This window comes from Fusarium odoratissimum, assembly GCF_000260195.1.
Source record: "Fusarium odoratissimum NRRL 54006 unplaced genomic scaffold supercont1.7, whole genome shotgun sequence".
NCBI lineage: Eukaryota > Fungi > Ascomycota > Sordariomycetes > Hypocreales > Nectriaceae > Fusarium > Fusarium odoratissimum.
This window is the reverse complement of record NW_022158693.1, coordinates 564,585-580,614: the sequence shown is the minus strand read 5'-3', so window position 1 is coordinate 580,614 and position 16,030 is coordinate 564,585. Positions and strand designations below refer to the sequence as shown.

At 49.3% G+C, this 16,030-nt stretch overlaps 4 protein-coding genes and 1 non-coding gene across 10 annotated transcripts; all 5 read right to left on the bottom strand.

The window, feature by feature from the left end:
• Positions 1-229: 229 nt before the first annotated feature.
• Positions 230-2,011, bottom strand: FOIG_05479 (uncharacterized protein; the record flags this gene model as incomplete). The annotated part of the gene is made up of 1 exon (XM_031204092.1): positions 230-2,011. One exon carries the CDS (start codon positions 2,009-2,011, stop codon positions 230-232), a length of 1,782 nt encoding a protein of 593 aa, XP_031065921.1.
• A 917-nt stretch (positions 2,012-2,928) lies between these two features.
• On the bottom strand, positions 2,929-5,302 carry FOIG_05478 (CMGC/CLK protein kinase; the record flags this gene model as incomplete). Its single annotated transcript, XM_031204091.1, has 6 exons — positions 2,929-3,153; positions 3,204-3,291; positions 3,342-3,804; positions 3,857-4,204; positions 4,253-4,334; positions 4,394-5,302. The coding sequence occupies 6 exons, from the start codon at positions 5,300-5,302 to the stop codon at positions 2,929-2,931; spliced, it is 2,115 nt and encodes a 704-aa protein (XP_031065920.1).
• A 4,362-nt stretch (positions 5,303-9,664) lies between these two features.
• On the bottom strand, positions 9,665-12,141 carry FOIG_05477 (uncharacterized protein). 6 transcript variants are annotated; one of them, XM_031204086.1, is made up of 4 exons: positions 11,706-11,807; positions 11,288-11,625; positions 11,080-11,213; positions 9,728-11,019 (listed from the first exon to the last, which is right to left on the bottom strand). In XM_031204086.1, exons 2-4 carry the CDS (start codon positions 11,389-11,391, stop codon positions 10,196-10,198), a joined length of 1,062 nt encoding a protein of 353 aa, XP_031065915.1. In that variant the 5' UTR covers positions 11,392-11,625; positions 11,706-11,807; the 3' UTR covers positions 9,728-10,195. The 6 variants fall into 6 exon arrangements, with proteins under 6 accessions (XP_031065914.1, XP_031065917.1, XP_031065919.1 ...); XM_031204085.1 differs by lacking the exon at positions 11,706-11,807 and having other exon boundaries at positions 9,665-11,019; positions 11,288-11,685; XM_031204089.1 differs by having other exon boundaries at positions 9,728-11,213; positions 11,706-12,141.
• Positions 12,066-12,155, bottom strand: FOIG_05476. The gene has a single exon. It is a non-coding gene; the product is annotated as a tRNA-Arg (tRNA).
• A 233-nt stretch (positions 12,156-12,388) lies between these two features.
• Positions 12,389-15,499, bottom strand: FOIG_05475 (ribonuclease Z). Its single transcript, XM_031204084.1, has one exon. It carries the CDS (start codon positions 15,386-15,388, stop codon positions 12,641-12,643), a length of 2,748 nt encoding a protein of 915 aa, XP_031065913.1. The 5' UTR covers positions 15,389-15,499; the 3' UTR covers positions 12,389-12,640.
• Between the last annotated feature and the right edge of the window lie 531 nt (positions 15,500-16,030).

Here is a 16,030-nt window from a genome sequence, read left to right as displayed (position 1 = left end):
AACAGCATCTTCTGTGGTCCAAGTCGAATTGGTTCCGTTACTGCAGGGGTTCGGGTGTGACAAGTCAACAATCAAGATGTGAATAATGTATCAACGAGCGAATCTAATAAACAAAGGAATTATATTTGCAGAGCTCTGCCATGTGTATCCTATATGTTTGTTTCCCAGGGTATATCCAAACTAACAACAACACATCAACCCCAGACTCCATGGAAAGCATCAACTCCATCTACTCCTCATCACTATCTTCCCTCAGTCGTCGTCTATCCTCCCGCAACTGATCCCACAGACTCTTCTTGGGCTGGCTCTGAGTCGACATACGTGATGACCGAAGGCCCGTCTGACCGCCTAATGAACCCACGTTCTCTTGTGAGTGTCTAAACCCAGGATGCGAAGAGTAAACGCTCGACGCTGCAATTGATGGAGCGACCGAAGTTCGTTGCTTTCCACCCCGTGGTGGCCGAGGAGTTGATGGCTCCCCATCTTCAGACGAGAGACCCGTCTTGAATCCGTATTTCCGACAGAAATCTATATGTGCTTGGTATTCGGCGTATGTAGTAGACTCTCGACCGCTTCCATTGGTCGGCTCCACAGTGTCTTGACGAGGAGGTGAACCGCCTGCAGCACTTGCTTGGAGCGAAAATACCGAGACAGGCACCCACTCAGTTTCCGCAGGGCTATTACCGGCAGTGGTATCAGGGGGGCTTGGTCCTCTGCTGAAGCTAAGAGGAGGTGGCACGGCACTTGGGTTACTGTAGACAGATGATGTTTCCATCTGTTCATCTGGCACGATGCTTGCTCTCTTGTTCTGCTCAGGCGCAAAGTCCCTCTGCAATCGATCACCGAGAGACATGTTCCTGACACTCTCTGCATAGTCGCTGAAGGCGGGATGCACATCGTCCTCAAAGAGTTGTCTTCGTTCGTTGGCCGTAAGTCCTCGCTGTTGCATCTGACAATCCATCCATAGCGACGCTTGGTAGTCCACGTCTTCATCCATCCAATTTTGCTCGTCCCCTTGGAACTGAGCACTCGACTGACTAGATCTTGATTCTGGACGAAGAAATGTGCGTCTGTCCTCCTGGCTGTGGATGCTGTAGCTTGGTCGAGACGACTGTTCATGAGATGATTGCCGAGTACGAGCACGGCCGCGCCTACCGTCTTCTTCATACGCTCTCGATGGATGGTTATTACCTGATCGATATGAAGATCGAGATATTTGAGATCCCGGGCGTTCCTCTCTCAGGCAGTTGATGGTGTTGATCAGATTGCTCAGTTCTTTGCTGATCTCAGCACTTCCAGTGTAAATGGCCCTACGACTATCAGCATGCTGGTGTGATATCCAAGACTCAATAAGTCGGAGAAGTCTTGGATCTCTACCACCTCGGTCGATGTGGCGATCCCGTCGCGTAGTCAATGTCGCTCGCAGATCACTCAGCACCTGAGGTCTACCACCAATGACCGACATGATGCAAGCTTCGCACTTGCTTTTGACTACGAGGTTTGTGGGCGAAACACGTTCGTAGCCAAAGGTGGCATTGAAAGCTTTACGACCGATCCAAAGTCCAGTCACGGCATCGATGCGATCCAGCCATGCGATAACAGCACTGGGATAAGCGATACGCTGTCGCCAAGTGCGCAGAGTTTGGATACGTTCAGTGCATTCGACGATGATCAAGAGCATAAGTCGCCGGATCAACTTAGGGTCAAGACCATGATGGGCTGGGCACAGACATGCTGTTGGCGAACCGTCAGCACCAAGTGTGTAAGACAGACTTTCAAGTTTGGCAGAGAGACGGGCCAAGAGTTTGGTGGAACGGCGGTTTGATTTGTCGAGTTTAGCTACACGAGCTTGCTGGTCTAGCAACCAGTCTTTATCCGGCACAGCTATGTTGACTCCTGGATCCATCCACAACAGGTCCGTGAGTTGGTCAAGCTGATGGGTTGATATATCAGGTAGTGGGATATACCCGATCTCCTCATCGGGGTCGTGGTATGTACGATGAGGTGCCATTTTGAGCGCTATGAGATTTGTTCTTGGTAGAAGACAAGAACTTCAACACAAGGCTGCTGCATTAATTTGTTTGATAGATTTGTTCAAATAGAAGCAAAATCTCCATAAACCTGCTCCGTGAAAACCGTAGATCTTGGTTGTTTGCTTCCTTCACTGGCACCATATGCCTTATATAAAAGATCTTGCATGGTGAACACAGACAGTGACTCGAGGGCAACGTCAATGTGTTCCATGGTCGCGACGCACGTCCTCGGTGTGAACAATGCGGTAACCAATTCTTCAACAAAATAGAATATCAGTGGAATGGATCTGCTGTTCTCTGTGTGAATGGCTTTGTGCGAACAAGTTACCGATATGGACTATCTCCTCCGAACAAAGTATTAGATGAGGCTGAAATCTTTGCTATGTTGTTCTGCACACCTACCTATGGCATCCCAAGATCAATCGTGGAGAAGAGCCAAGGTGTGAAGGCAACCCAGAGAAGCCACAGGCTACCAGCAAACATAGTGCTATGGATGAATAGGTGAATCCGCTAGTCGTTCGATCGTGTTGAAACAAGGTTCTCGTGGAACATTTGTCCGATTTTTATTTCTTCTGACAAAGGGAACGAGATGAACAGTTAAGTTGTTCACATACTGCTGGAGCCATATTGGGCTCATCAACGCTGTCCATCGAAAATGCACCAGTCCCTCCAGTCGTAGCGTTGCGTAACAAACCAACTGCCAGAGATAACTCCTAGTAAACAGAACGGGCGACGAAATACGATGGCTGTGGCACTAGAATACAAGAGCAAAATTGAATCGGCATCAAACATTCCTCTCCTTGCGTCGATACCTATCCTTCAATGCAACGCCTTGGAAAACCAGAACTCCGTAATCATGCTCATATGTCGTTAGTGGGGTATCAGACTTTGGTCATCAACTTCGGACATATCCATGTCTCTGAGCCTGTTGTTCCATGCGTATCCGCTCCATGCGGATCTTAGCCGCCTCGGTGCCGTCGTCAGGTTGGGCCATCTCCTTAAGCCAAGGGTGCTGCAAGGCTTGCTTTGCAGTAATACGATGGGCAGGGTCGTAGACGAATATCTTCTTTAGCAGATCGACAAAGTTCTTGAGGAAAGTGTTGTTTCCGGGAATAATTTGCTGCCACCTGTTAGCACGAGCAATGTCAAGCCATGCAAAAGGGTGCTTACATCGAGGTGCTTCATCGCCTTCACAAAGCGACGGGAGCCGCGAGTTGTATCTGGCGTAGGATAGTCAAGTTTGAGTCTCTTGAAATATCTGAAAAGTGTCAGCATGTAAACCAGGGAACATTTCACGAGGAGACTGACTTCGAGGCGGCATTACCACCACTTCTTGAAGACATCTTGTTGACAGCCTGGACAAGATGGCTATCGATTCTTGATCCGACGACAGCCTCCATCATGGCCAGGTGTTCCAAGTTATCATGAGTCTGGAAGAGAGCATCACCCGTGAAGAACTCGACAAGGATGCATCCTATGCTCCAGATGTCACAAGGGAACGACCATCCAAGTCCAAGGATGATTTCTGGGGCACGGTAATGGCGTGTTGAAACCACGGAGGAGTGATACTCGTCTTGGAATGTGGCAGAGCCAAAGTCAATGAGCCGAATCTCTGTATCCAGTAGAACACGCCGCTGTGTAGCTTGACGGCTGATAGTCGAAGAGGAAGAAGGGATCTTGCGGTTATATGTAAAGGTCTGATAGGCATGATTACAGAGCAAGATGTTCTCGGGCTTGAGGTCGGTATGGATCAAGTTGAGGTCGTGCAGAACTAAGTCAAATTAATACACTGCCAAGCAAGACTGTTCGTTCGTCCAACTTACAAGCAACACTGGTGAAGAGTTGTCGGGCAAAACTCTGAATCTGACTGTTGGGAAAAGGAACGAATCCATTGCCCTTGAGGAAATCGAAAACACTCTGATCAAGCAAATCCATGACGATACAAATGTGGCCGCGATAGTCGAAACAGTCTCGTAGATGGATGCATCGGTTACGGTTCTCTGCATCGTTTCGTTTGAGGGTTTCGAGAACGCGAAGTTCTATCCGTGAGGCATCTCTGTATTTCTGAACTGATCGAATGATCTTGACCGCCACGGCCTTGTTACGTTTTCGATCGTGGGCTTCAACGACCTTGCCGAAGGTTCCCTGACCCAGTAGGCGGACAATCTGGTCTGTGGACTTTATTAGATAAGTCTAAAGAGAGAGCATGATGGACTTACACTTTTCTGTGAGTTCAGCATCAGGAACGACAATGTAATGGCCATCGTCATCATCAACCTTGACGTTTTTGTTGTAATGTCGCTACGGATTCGTTAATAATCTCATCTCAACCTGTTCAGTAATGTGGAGTCAAAACTCACGTCGTGGATAACTTGTACGTTAACCTCAGACGCCTTCTTGGGAGGGAAAGGTGGAGGCTTGTATGTGAAGAAGTCCCCGAGGCCATCTACATCGCGACGTTTGGCTTCGTTAGCCACCTGTTGACGGGTGCGCTTTCGCTTAAGGGGGGCCAGTCCCTCCTCGTACTGGCCGTTGGATGAAAGTGATGTCGGGGCGGTGGTGTTAAGTGCCGAATTGGTGCGGTCACTGCTAGAATTGGACGAGCCCGCTGGTGTTGACACCTGCAAAGGGGTGCTGTGTTGTGATTCGAGGTATTTGATGTGATAACCCGAAGCCTGGACAGTGCCAGACTCGTCTTCTCGTCTCCTCTTCTTAGCCACCTGACTGCTCGTGTTGTCGCTGGGCGCAGCAGCAGTGCCATTCGTAATTTTCCGGCTAGTGTTTGCTTCAGGCTCGGGTGTGTCGTCAATGACGATGATTTCCTTTGGCAGGCCATTCTTGTAGAAGGTGCCCCAGTCGGGCTCTCTGGAGCGTCTACGCTTTCTCGAGGGTTGCTCAGCGCGAGTAGCAGGGGCACGCTCCGTCATGCTTCCTGCAGAGTATGCCGCGTCGTGTCGCGGGCTGGGTTCCTGAGCGTGGTGTGCAGAGCGAGAATTGGAGTTGGTCAAACTTATTCCATTCGAACCCGATGAAGAGTATCCCAAAGGCGAGAGCTGGTACGGCGGCGGCAGAATGGCACTGTGGGAAGGCGACACGGCCGAAGAGACCGGAGGTGGTAGGATATTCTGATTCGATACAGTAGAGCGAAAATTGGCGCTGGGGTTCGGCTGATAGGTCTGATGATGCGTGTGCGAATGGGCATAGGAGGGCTGGTAATGGTGAGGATTGTAGTGTGGAAGCGTAGCCGTCGCTGTAGTTGGTGTTGACATGATGGGGAAAGCCAAAGCCACCCAAGGGCTTTAGAGGCGGCAGTAGCGATCACGAAAAACAAAAACGAGAGATGTGCAGTTTCGCTGTATCGGACGGTACAGGCGACCGATCAAATCGTCGCGTCGATTCGTATGTGTAGGCCTTCTTGAAGTTCATGTATGTACGATGGAGGAATCGTGAGTGAAGAGGAGAAGGACACAACCGATGAGCGAAGAGAGGCGAGATGGAACGGGACTGGGGAAGGACCCGGGGGGCGCACCTCCTAGTTTGGTGAATGGTTTTGGTGGTGAGGGTGGTGGATAGGTGTGCCCAGACGGGACAGAGAGAGCAAGAGCGAAGGAGGGAAAAAAGCGCTCGCCCAGTGAAGGCCAGCGACCTAGGTACAGTGGCCTCAGCGTGTGAGTTAGGGGTTAAGGTTACGAAGGGGCACTGTAGCAGGAGCCCAGTCCACTTATGTTCAGCTTATCGCAGGTCACGTCTCGTTGGGTTAGAATATTCTTGCTTTTCTCTCAAGAACTGAGACTAATGTGTGGGGATGAATGGGCGAGGCGAGGGTCATAGCCAAAAGGAAAGCAGTGGAGTGACTTGAAGAGTCCATCCAAGCCCGGTTGAAGGCGTCACGGGCATCCCATTTGTCTTGGAAAAAGCGTTGGCCAAAGTTACGGGTGGCCGGGGCAGATTTGAGGGGATCCATTCTGGGTGACGTTGGTCAGATAGAGATTTGCTTGTGAGTACATTTCCTACAGGCGGTGACGTCTAGTGGTAGCATGTATTTTTGGCGTCATCCTCAACACCTCAGTCCCCATCAAGGAGTGGGTGGATTTGTCACTCATGGATGCTGTGTTGTGCTCTGTCTCCTCTCCTCCTCTCCTCTCGGGTTACGATCTTGGGGTCAAGAAGAAGAGGCGGAATTCCAGTGGAACTGGGCAGGAAATACAGAGGTACTTTTATCATACTGTGGCGGCGTCCCGATTCGGCTCTCCAGGCCCAGGGCCCCTCAGTCGGAAAACCAGGGTCCATCACTTACAGGGCTTGAGTGGAAAGGGTTGTTTTGGGGAAGATGCCCGGCCAAGTGAGGCAAAGTGCTAAACGCCTGTGCCTGTCAGTGAGTGACAATAAAGCTCGGATACTTGATTCATCACTTCCATTTGGCTCAAATTCTCGAGGTAACCGAAAGGCCACAAATTAGGGCCTTGGGTAATAAGAGAAAGACTTAGGTAAAGTGTGAAAAACTTAGAATGATATTTTAATCCTTTATTACAGCATTCTCTGCCAAGGCCCGAGGCTTGCTCCCGAGGTTGAGGCTGCGGAATTATAACTTCAGCCGGAAGAATAACGAGTAATATCCAATCTTGACTTCGAAAGGGTATCCCGTCATTGAAAACAAATACAAATACAGAGTACTCTCTGCCTATATCACCTGAGATGAAATTCGTTGCAATGTCGCTAGATTATCCTCGGCTGTCTTGCTTATTAGGCAATCTGAAAGAAATCTTTCCAAACAGATGTGAGAAAGGGCAGGGACCATCGTGCGAACAGAAACATTGGATGCCACGAAAATCAGTCCAGATGACGATATGAGGCGTTCAGATCTCGGTACTTCAATAAACATTACATACAAACCAGTTGATCCCTTGATCGCTTCAGTCGTTCAGGTAGATCCTCATCATTGCTTGATGTGCCTTATCATTGGCTTTTCGTGTCATGATGGCAGGTGTGAGGATGACCTGAGAGGCTGGAAAGAGGGCCCGTTCTGTGACGGATGCTTTAGGTACAACCAATATGAGACCCACAAAGTACTGATGTCGTATCGCACGAATGATTCTGGTCTTGGTCTAAACGCCTCGGTACCTCCAAGGTTTCATGATGGAAGTACACAACGCTCCCTCCTGACACTCAGACTGTGTTCCGAAGAAGAAAAATTGGTTGTGCCTGGACCAACACTGGGACTTTTCATCGTCATCATTCGTTTGAGATTGTACAGAGTTTGCTGAGAAACAAAACTTGATTCTGTTCATCCATCCATGGCCTTCAAAATCATCAATTACTTCTTCTTATCTTGACGATTTGATGGGGACGAGCAGTTAATAACATATCGGATATACGTCATGAGAGATCCATTCACAGGGCAGCCATAAACGCGACCCTACTGCACAGAAACACACACAGAACCCACACCCTACGGAGCACACCAAACAGTATCCATACAGTACCTATCACTTAACCTAAAGGTGGTTGTCCATGAACAATCACACCTGTATCTGTTCATACAACTCCTTCGTGCAGGTATTTGGGATATGACTGCTCGATGCCGGAAAATAACCCTTTTACAAGCAAGTCAGGGACAATTGCAAATACGGTTCGGTTTACCCGTTGGTACCTCTGTACCGCTTGAAAGAGAGTTCAACTTTAATCGTCTGGAAGGGTCTAGCACTCTACCTAGGTACTTCCACTCTCTGCGCACCTAAAGAGCATCAGATCTGGTACGCATTTCGCCCCAGGGCAGGGTGACGCTGGCGGTGGGCCTTTTGGCCAACCCAAGACCCTCCAGCAACCCCGTGCCTTTTCTGGTGCATGTTGAAGTGATCGCTCTTTGCTGACACTTGTTGATGATGGAAAGAATGTCTGAAGCCAAGGTTGTGGGTGTGGTAGATTCATTACATGACAAACAGTGCTCTATGTGTCACTGTAGCCCCCCTATTTCACCTTCAGCTTGGCTGTATGTCTGCTATGGTTCTGAAAATCCAATTGTCCGTCGTCTGAGCCCTTGAAGACCCCGGACAAGGCACCCCACACTTGCAGAGAGGGGATGCCACCAATTCTGTCTCGAATCGTTCCGGGCATGCAGCCGTTACAGTTCCAGAGCCTCTCTGCACCACACTCCAGCATGACCACCAGTGATCAGTGGACAGTGGACACCGTCCGAACTTTTGCTGACCCGATGTCTTGGGCTGATGAGAGGTTCAGTCAGCTCACGGCCTCCGACATCATTCGTCGCAGCCAGCCGCATATTGAGAGGAGCCTGAAGGAGCTGATACAATAAACAGCAGCGTTAAAATTGATCATGTCGCTTCCCGAGTCTTGTTCTGAGGAACCACGAGCATACTCACAACCTTGGCTGGACTTGGTTACTGAACAATGTGTTCGAGAACTTGTTCGTACCATTTCACACAGGTGCACACACTCGTCCACTCTTGCGGCACATGCCCGTCTCCCGCCTCGGCCATGGATCCCTCCTATCCGCCAGTCACTATTCCCCGGCTCTCAGAATGTTTGACATGGTCCCTCCAATTACAGATTCGAACATATGGAGGCCAACAACCCCAAATGCATTCTTTCCGAGGACTTTGTTGACCTTGGTGGGCTGCCAACGACTCTCTGTACTGTGAGAATGAACAGTATCTCAGGTATCTTCTCTCTCTTTACTGCGTTATCTCTATGAGCGGACAGTGTGCATCTATGTCTTGAATCAACCATGACAACTCTGGCGGAGGGCGTTCCTTACTTCTCTCAGCCCAAGGACACCCCACTGTGCGCCACGAACGTGATTGGGGTTCTCAATTTACGGTTTCCTGTTGGCTGGGTCTCATTTCCTTACTGACGGCGATACGTCTATTATGAGGGCATCAAACTTCGCATCCTCTCATCACGGCCATGATTCCGTTGCTATTCATAGGTAGGTGGTCCTTGCCGAACTGAGACGCTACGGTACTTGACAAAATCCTCCTCATCAAATTAGTATTAGGCACCCCCGTTTCATCAAACCCAGAAGACAACGAACGGGACGAGCTTTCGACTCGGCGTTTCCTGCTTCGCCTTGTGTTAACAGTCTCAGCAGTGGTCACTTCTGCCCCATCCAAGGCCACTGCTACTCCGTATTGCCAACCAAGACGCCCCACCAAGAATCGTCACCAACTTCCATGGCCATGTCACTTTGAATTGTCCTTATCTAGACACTTCACGAATATTCCTGTGGAGACTATCTCACGTATGTATGAGTCTGTTCCTGTAAAACACGAAAGCACAGAGAAACTACCCCTCTCTCTTTTGGTTATCACAAGATATGTAGTCCTGCCATTTGCTTGGTTACATTCCTTCAACAGGCGCGACGCGTCGGCTCAGCATCTAGCCTGGGCTAGCCTTGTCGATCCCGGTGGCGATGGTTTGACTGTTGGGCCAGGTCTCGCCGAAATGTGCAATCACTAGACTTCCAAGGCTCTTCTCCCGCTTTGATGATATTGGCTTGATGAACTTGACAACGATGCTTTGTTGGCTGTGGTTTAATGGAATCGGGTTGTCTTATTCGACTGTGAAAGGTACAGGGCCACCTTGCGCTGCCGACTTTACCCTTACAACCAACCGTAGACTTCAACAGCTGTCCATTTTCATCACAAGGTTAACATACGTCGTGAGATCTAGGACAACAACTGTATAAGTCACAATATATTGCACTGTTTAAGGGGTGTTGCGTGAGTTCATTCGTCTAATATCTAATGATACAGTCAAGTCTAGCTCTATTGGCTAAATCGAGCAACTTTTGGCCCTGAAAAGCTCTTGTACTTGCGTTCCTGCATAACATTTCAGACCTGGCACGCTCTCAAAGTAGCAAAGAATCTCTATCTATCCTATAAACGCCGTCTTTGCGGTTCTCGTTGTCTCTCATATTTTCAAACCAACCAAGAGACATACTTTTTAACCCTTTTGTTCCTCCGTGCGTGTTTGAGGCAATTCTAGTTTGTTAGCCAGTGACATGTTGCTTCCTCAACAAGATCTGAAGGAAGCCTCTCGACTGCTGTTCAGACAGCATGATAGCACGGTAGCTTGAGCAAGATGTGCAATCGTTCTCACGATCATCATGCTAAAGGGGTTTTGTTTGATGCAACAGAGGCCGATTACAGGCCACGGTTGAAAACAACCTTGCCATTCTTTCCTCCCTTGCCATGGAACTCAGGCTCGAGTGACTCAGCGCTCACTTCTTGTTGCTGTGGGAAGACAGCCAGAGCGAAAGGAAGGACGGCAAAGGAGGTAAGAGCGATCAAGCTCAAGTTGATGCCCAGGGGAATACCCTTGACGAGGGCTGGTCGTGAGCGCACCCACTCCTTCTGCATGAGGTTCTTGTACCAAGCTTGCCTGCTCTCGATATGGTACAAGACCATAGGGGGTAGAACCATGATAGGAGACGCTGTGAAGACTCGGCTGGCTGCGGTTTGATACACAGCGAGCTTGGCAGCAGATTGAGACTTGCCCAGCGAGGGGACGTCCCGTTCTGACTTACCTTCGGCGATGAGCTTCTGCTTGTCATCATCCGAAAGCACAGGTCGAACATCGATGCCCTTGACGATCTCGTCCCGGCGCATGAGGTAGGTGTTAAGGCCAGCAGCTGTAGCAACGGCAGCGAAGGGAATCAGTCGACCGAGAATTTGGCGGGTGGAGGGTGTGACCTTAAGTCGAGGCACAATGGCGTTAAGACCAAGAGCGACAGAGCAAGAAGCTCCCACTGCAGAGAGGTATGACTTGATCATGACTTCGGTCGACATGGGGGAGGACTTGTTGCCATTGGCAGTGTTGAATGCGACATTCAGGGACTGGTTGAAGACTTGCCATCCAACAATACCGACTGTACCCATGCCAGGTTGAAGCATACCGGCGGTCACGACGAGGTTGGTCAGAACATAGCAAGACATTCGGAAGGGAAAGAAGACGGGCTCGCCGGTGTCTGTTGCACAGTATCTCGTCAGCTGGTGTCACGATTGCACTCTGCCAGGGCCATATATACCAGGGTGCAGCGTAGAGTCAACAACCTTCTTCGCATGCCACAAAGATGGTGACATGTGCTCGATATTTCCCGTCTTGTAATCCGTCACCAGCTTCTTGGCCGCCTCGAGTCCGGTCGCGCCCGCGAACAGGGTCCTAGAGAATGCACCAGCATGGTCAGCTCATGATACTTGAAGTCGGAGGTTCAGAGTTTCAGCAATTAGACTCACGTAGGGTCTGTGATGCCCACTGTATGGCGCACCCGTCCCATATATGTTTCAAGGTCATACTGGGAAGCGGGAAGCTCCCGCGCGCCAGGAAGCGAGGCCGACATGTTCTATGTGTAGATACGGGACGGATTCTTTGTCGGATTCGAGATAACGAAGGTATTCGCTCGCGAGCAAGAGGGCGGCAGGAGGGGGAAACAAACAAAGCTTTACCTGACCTGAAGTAAAGTAAGGCGAGGCAAAGGTAATAAATTAATTGACCGCTAGAGGGGTTCTTGTGGACTAGAAATGCCCGAATGACCACTTCGTGGGACAAAAAAATCCGGTGGAGGGGGGTTGCTCTGAACAAACGCGACGATAAGCTAACGTAGCCGCAGGTGAGTCCCGCTTTCGGAGCCGGCACATGGCTTAATTTACGTACATGCAGCCCCGGTCCGGGCTATAAATCGTGGGGTTACGCATAAGCAGAATCGGGACGAGTCCCGAGTAGACATGAGCATCTCTAGAATTAATTCAGAATTTCTGGTGGAATTCACTTCGAGATAGACACAACTTGAAGATCAGAAGAAGTATTCAGGGTCCATCTACTCCGTATATCGGGCCGGTCCCTTATCGGAGCAACGATATCAGTCACCAAAGAGATACCAAAAACCTAAGCAGTAGATCAACAAGCCGCGATTGGCGGGTTGATATCCCGAGTCCCCAACTCTGAGTACCGGATCTGCAAAAAGTACAATGCCGACGAGTGCCAGTTGGCAAAAGATATATTCCAGCAAGTAATCGACCACGCCAGGATTCGAACCTGGAATCTCTAGAGAGTTCGGAAGCTGGAGACCGAAATCTAGCGCCTTAGCCATTAGGCCACGCGGCCGGAACCTTTAAATTCCGATGAAGAGTTCGTCTGCTATTCTCTCTCAAGATTGGCAAGTTGGCTGCTAAGATCATTGTCGTTGATGTCTGAATGGTAGGAATGTCTTGGATACGTTGTTAATATATGAGAGTTTTGAGTTCCTTGTGGGCTAAAAGATTGTTTCGAGGGTGGAGTTACGGTGACGCTGAATCTCCTGTGTTCAATCGCATATGCGGCCACCCTACAGAAGATACCTCGACATGGATAGAATGTATAATTGGTTCTCAATCTACATCTGGTGAGCTTCTAATTCGTAAAGTTATTATTGTACCCTTAGAGCTTGTGTTGACGGCTATGAATAATTCAAGTCATGTTCCTATGGGAGAAACTCGCATCTATTCTATTCCTAAGGCTCTGTAGACTTGAACAGTAGTCATCAACAGGTCATATATAGCGATACAACTCTATGCTTTTACTATCATACAAGTCTATTCATACCATGGACTTTATTTGTCACCCGCATCTGCCATGAGCATAGCAATCGCAGGCTGGAAAGCAGCCGCCTTCTTGAAATCTCCCAGCTTAACACTCATGAGATCAAGAGCCATGAGCGCCTCACCAGCCCGACCTCTCTCGTCTCTCTTCAACGAATCAGCCTTGACATAGCGTTGCGAGAAGTGCGTGAGCAGCGTCCTTCGAGCCTTCATCTTGCGCGCAATCTCTAGTGCCTCGCCCATCGTAGAGTGGCCCTTCTTCTTAGCGTGAGACAACATGTCATCGTCGAACGTGCACTCGTGAACAAGTAGGTGGGCACCTTCGCACTCCTGTGCAAACTCGTCTGAGGGACGGCAGTCACCTGAGTATGCGATGCGGAGACCGGATGTGAGCTCGAGTTCTGTTCCGTAGGAGAGCCAGCAGTGAGGAACTGGAATGCGCTTGATAGCACGGAGCCCGAAGTCGCCGTTTTTGATCACAAAGCGACCGTTGTTGAGCTTATCGGGCTTGGTGCTATTGCAATTGGGGAAATGTAGTCTGTGGAAACCAATATCCTCGACTTGAGAGACCTCTTCCAGGAGCGCCTTGTATCTTGATACACAAGATACAGCTAACTTGGCATTGGTGTCTTCAATGGTGTGTTCGTACCAAGCTTTGATCAAATTGGGAGTACCAAGGTGATGATCAGCGTGAAGATGGCTGATGACAATGCACCTGAGATCTCGGAGGATATTTCCAGTTTCCTCCTCTCCAAAGAGACGTCGGATTTGACCCAAAGTGCCCTCACCAACATCGAGAAGATAGTTTCCAATACCAGGCACCCGAATCAGTGTTGACGAAACATTGCGATATTTGCCTGGGATTGAAGAGCCAGTTCCAAGGGGGATGATTTCAGCATCGCGGCTGGGAATATCTTGTTCATCCTCTTCCAATTTTCGCAGAAACTCAGGATCAGATGTCTCTTCACGAGCCTTTCGTGCTAATTCGAGAATCTCATCACTGACAGACTGAGCTGCCTCTCCGAGAGCAGGAAACGGGGCAATCTCGCCTTCGCCAAATTTGAGTCGGGGCATGAGCGAAATTTTGTTTCCTATCCGGCCAGACTCAACTTGTGATCCATTTGGCATGGCTCCCTTGATATCGTTATCGTACTTGAGGAGAGTGAATCTCTCAGGGTCGATCCTCCGTAGCTTGGTCTGTAACTGCCCAGGTCCAGCCAGAGAGATCATATTGGGGCAGGTGTCTTGAGCACAAAAGAAATGCTTCATCGTGGGGTGCTCATCCACAAACTTCTGAATTCTAGCATCGTCTGCTATTCCAGGGCCGAGAATCCAGTACACGATAGCCACATGAGACATCAATTCAGAATTAGACCATTCAGGTCGCTCCATGAAAGAGTTGATAAGATCGCGAGACTCGATATCAGCGAGGATAAATCCTTGACCAGGCTGAGTCTCGCCAAGGACCTGCTCAGGAGTTACAGTGACGCCATCTTTTGTCACTATAGTGCTCCCCGCAGTCAAATGCCTGAAGTCAGTGACATGTACCCCAAGCTCCTTGGCCTTCTGAGGGTTGAATTTCCCGCGACGATCGAGGCATTTGACGATATAGCACATAGAGCTTTGGCTGTAGATTGTTGGGGGCAGTCGTCGATGTGTCACGTTGATGATATCCGCGCTGCGATCAATTTGAGCCTCCTTCTCGGGGAACACCCAAACAGTTTGATCCGGTTCTGTCAGTTCTGACCCATCGCCAGGTCTCGGGCCCTTGTACAGTTTTATTTCGCCTTCTTGGCGTGTAAAGACCGTATCCCTGGGCTTGACCTCGCTCAGCTTGACGGGGATGAGCATACCGTTGCCTTTGAGTTTTCCATTGAACATGACCTTCTCAACAAGAGTGGACGCATATTCAGGGTCCGAAAGTGGTGACCATTCTTTGAACTGTGGTTTCTTTTGGTCTCCAACGATGGCGCTTGACCTGCGACGCTTCTTTGGGCTGCTAGAGCGATCTCGTTGAATCGGAATCTTCCATACACGAAGCACGTCGTCTTTCCAGTCGGGTTCTATGCTCTCGATTTTCTCAAGCCGAGGGTTTTCTCTATGCTCATGCGTGCGCACGGAAATCGGCTGTCGTAAGATGACGGGACGGCATGCGGCCAAAGTGTGGTTCAGATTCTCGCCACCGTGGATGTGAATGGTTTCAAAAGCAGCCTGCTTCGTCAACTTCTGACCCTTGCTCTTCCTTTCCTCATTCATCACTGCAGTTTGTTCTCTGCTAGCTTCTAGTGCGCCACCAACCGTGAGAACATAGCCGAACAGACCTCCTACCAACTCCCATGAAACACTGCCGCTGAGAAAGACCTGTTCCGTTGCTCCCATTCCTAGTCTCCTGCTCTGGAAAGCGCGCTGAGTCCCTTCTTCGGGTCGGCCAAACAAATATGCCCGTCTCTCACTGTGGACAAAGAGACAAGTGCCAGGAGTGTCCACAGTGGGCGCAGAAGCGATCTCAACTGAAGTCGCCATTGGAATACCAGCAGAATAATCGCTCACTTTTGGTTTTACGATAGATTCTGAGAACAGGCGAGGTTTCCTGAAAGCTCGAGACTTTACTTTTGGGTTTGAACTGTTCCAGGCTCGTCTATAGAAATAGAGTCCAGGTGAGGTTGATGGTGGGGGGCGTTGAGATAAAAAGGTTGGTAGTAATGGAAGGCTACAAGAATTGAATAAATGTGAGAGGCGTCGAGTGCCCCATGTTTGCATGAGAGAGTTTTAAAGAGTTGAGAGGGAAATCGGCGTGATACAAAAATGTATCATCTGCCTATGTCATAATCGATACGATATTTTCTGCTTGAAACAATCAACTTTTTTCTTCTAGATTTAGACGCGGCGAATGACTCCTCTTTCCGCGTTCCGCTAGCTCGCGCTGTCACATGAAATGGTTATAGTGGTTGCATTATGTAAGATAACTACCCTACACTTAGAACAACACAACCTTCGAACCTATCACTACCTACCTATAGATCAGGCTATGGTCCTGAAAATACATATGGTTGGCATGATAGCGTTCTATGTATATATTATTATTGGAGTCAGGATGCCTTCGTTCTTATCTCGTTCTTAAACATGTAGCTGAGATCCGGTCATTGATATTGAGTTCTGATGTCAGCTCAGAATACCACTCATCGGACACCAAGCGGGAGGACTATTGGCGTTGACGGCCAATGATAATTGATCACAAGGGTCTTGATGATAGTCCAAAGTTAGTAATTGGTTAACTTGCGAGCAATTCCGACGATGTCGCAGTATTGGCTTCGTCGCCGTTGAAGGAGGAGATCTGAGAGCAATAATCATTCCCCTAATACCTTAACGTACATCAAAGAAGTAATCTCCTCTTACCAAAGT

What these genes read in the sequence shown, in the direction of transcription:
- FOIG_05475 (XM_031204084.1), bottom strand. Translation starts at nt 15,388, where the DNA reads ATGCAAACATGGGGCACTCGACGCCTCTCACATTTATTCAATTCTTGT.
- FOIG_05477 (XM_031204086.1), bottom strand. Translation starts at nt 11,391, where the DNA reads ATGTCGGCCTCGCTTCCTGGCGCGCGGGAGCTTCCCGCTTCCCAGTAT. An exon ending in GTGGGCATCACAGACCCTAC is followed by an intron (nt 11,214 to 11,287) that starts GTGAGTCTAATT and finishes TGCATTCTCTAG; the next exon opens with GACCCTGTTCGCGGGCGCGA. An exon ending in TGACTCTACGCTGCACCCTG is followed by an intron (nt 11,020 to 11,079) that starts GTATATATGGCC and finishes ACTGTGCAACAG; the next exon opens with ACACCGGCGAGCCCGTCTTC.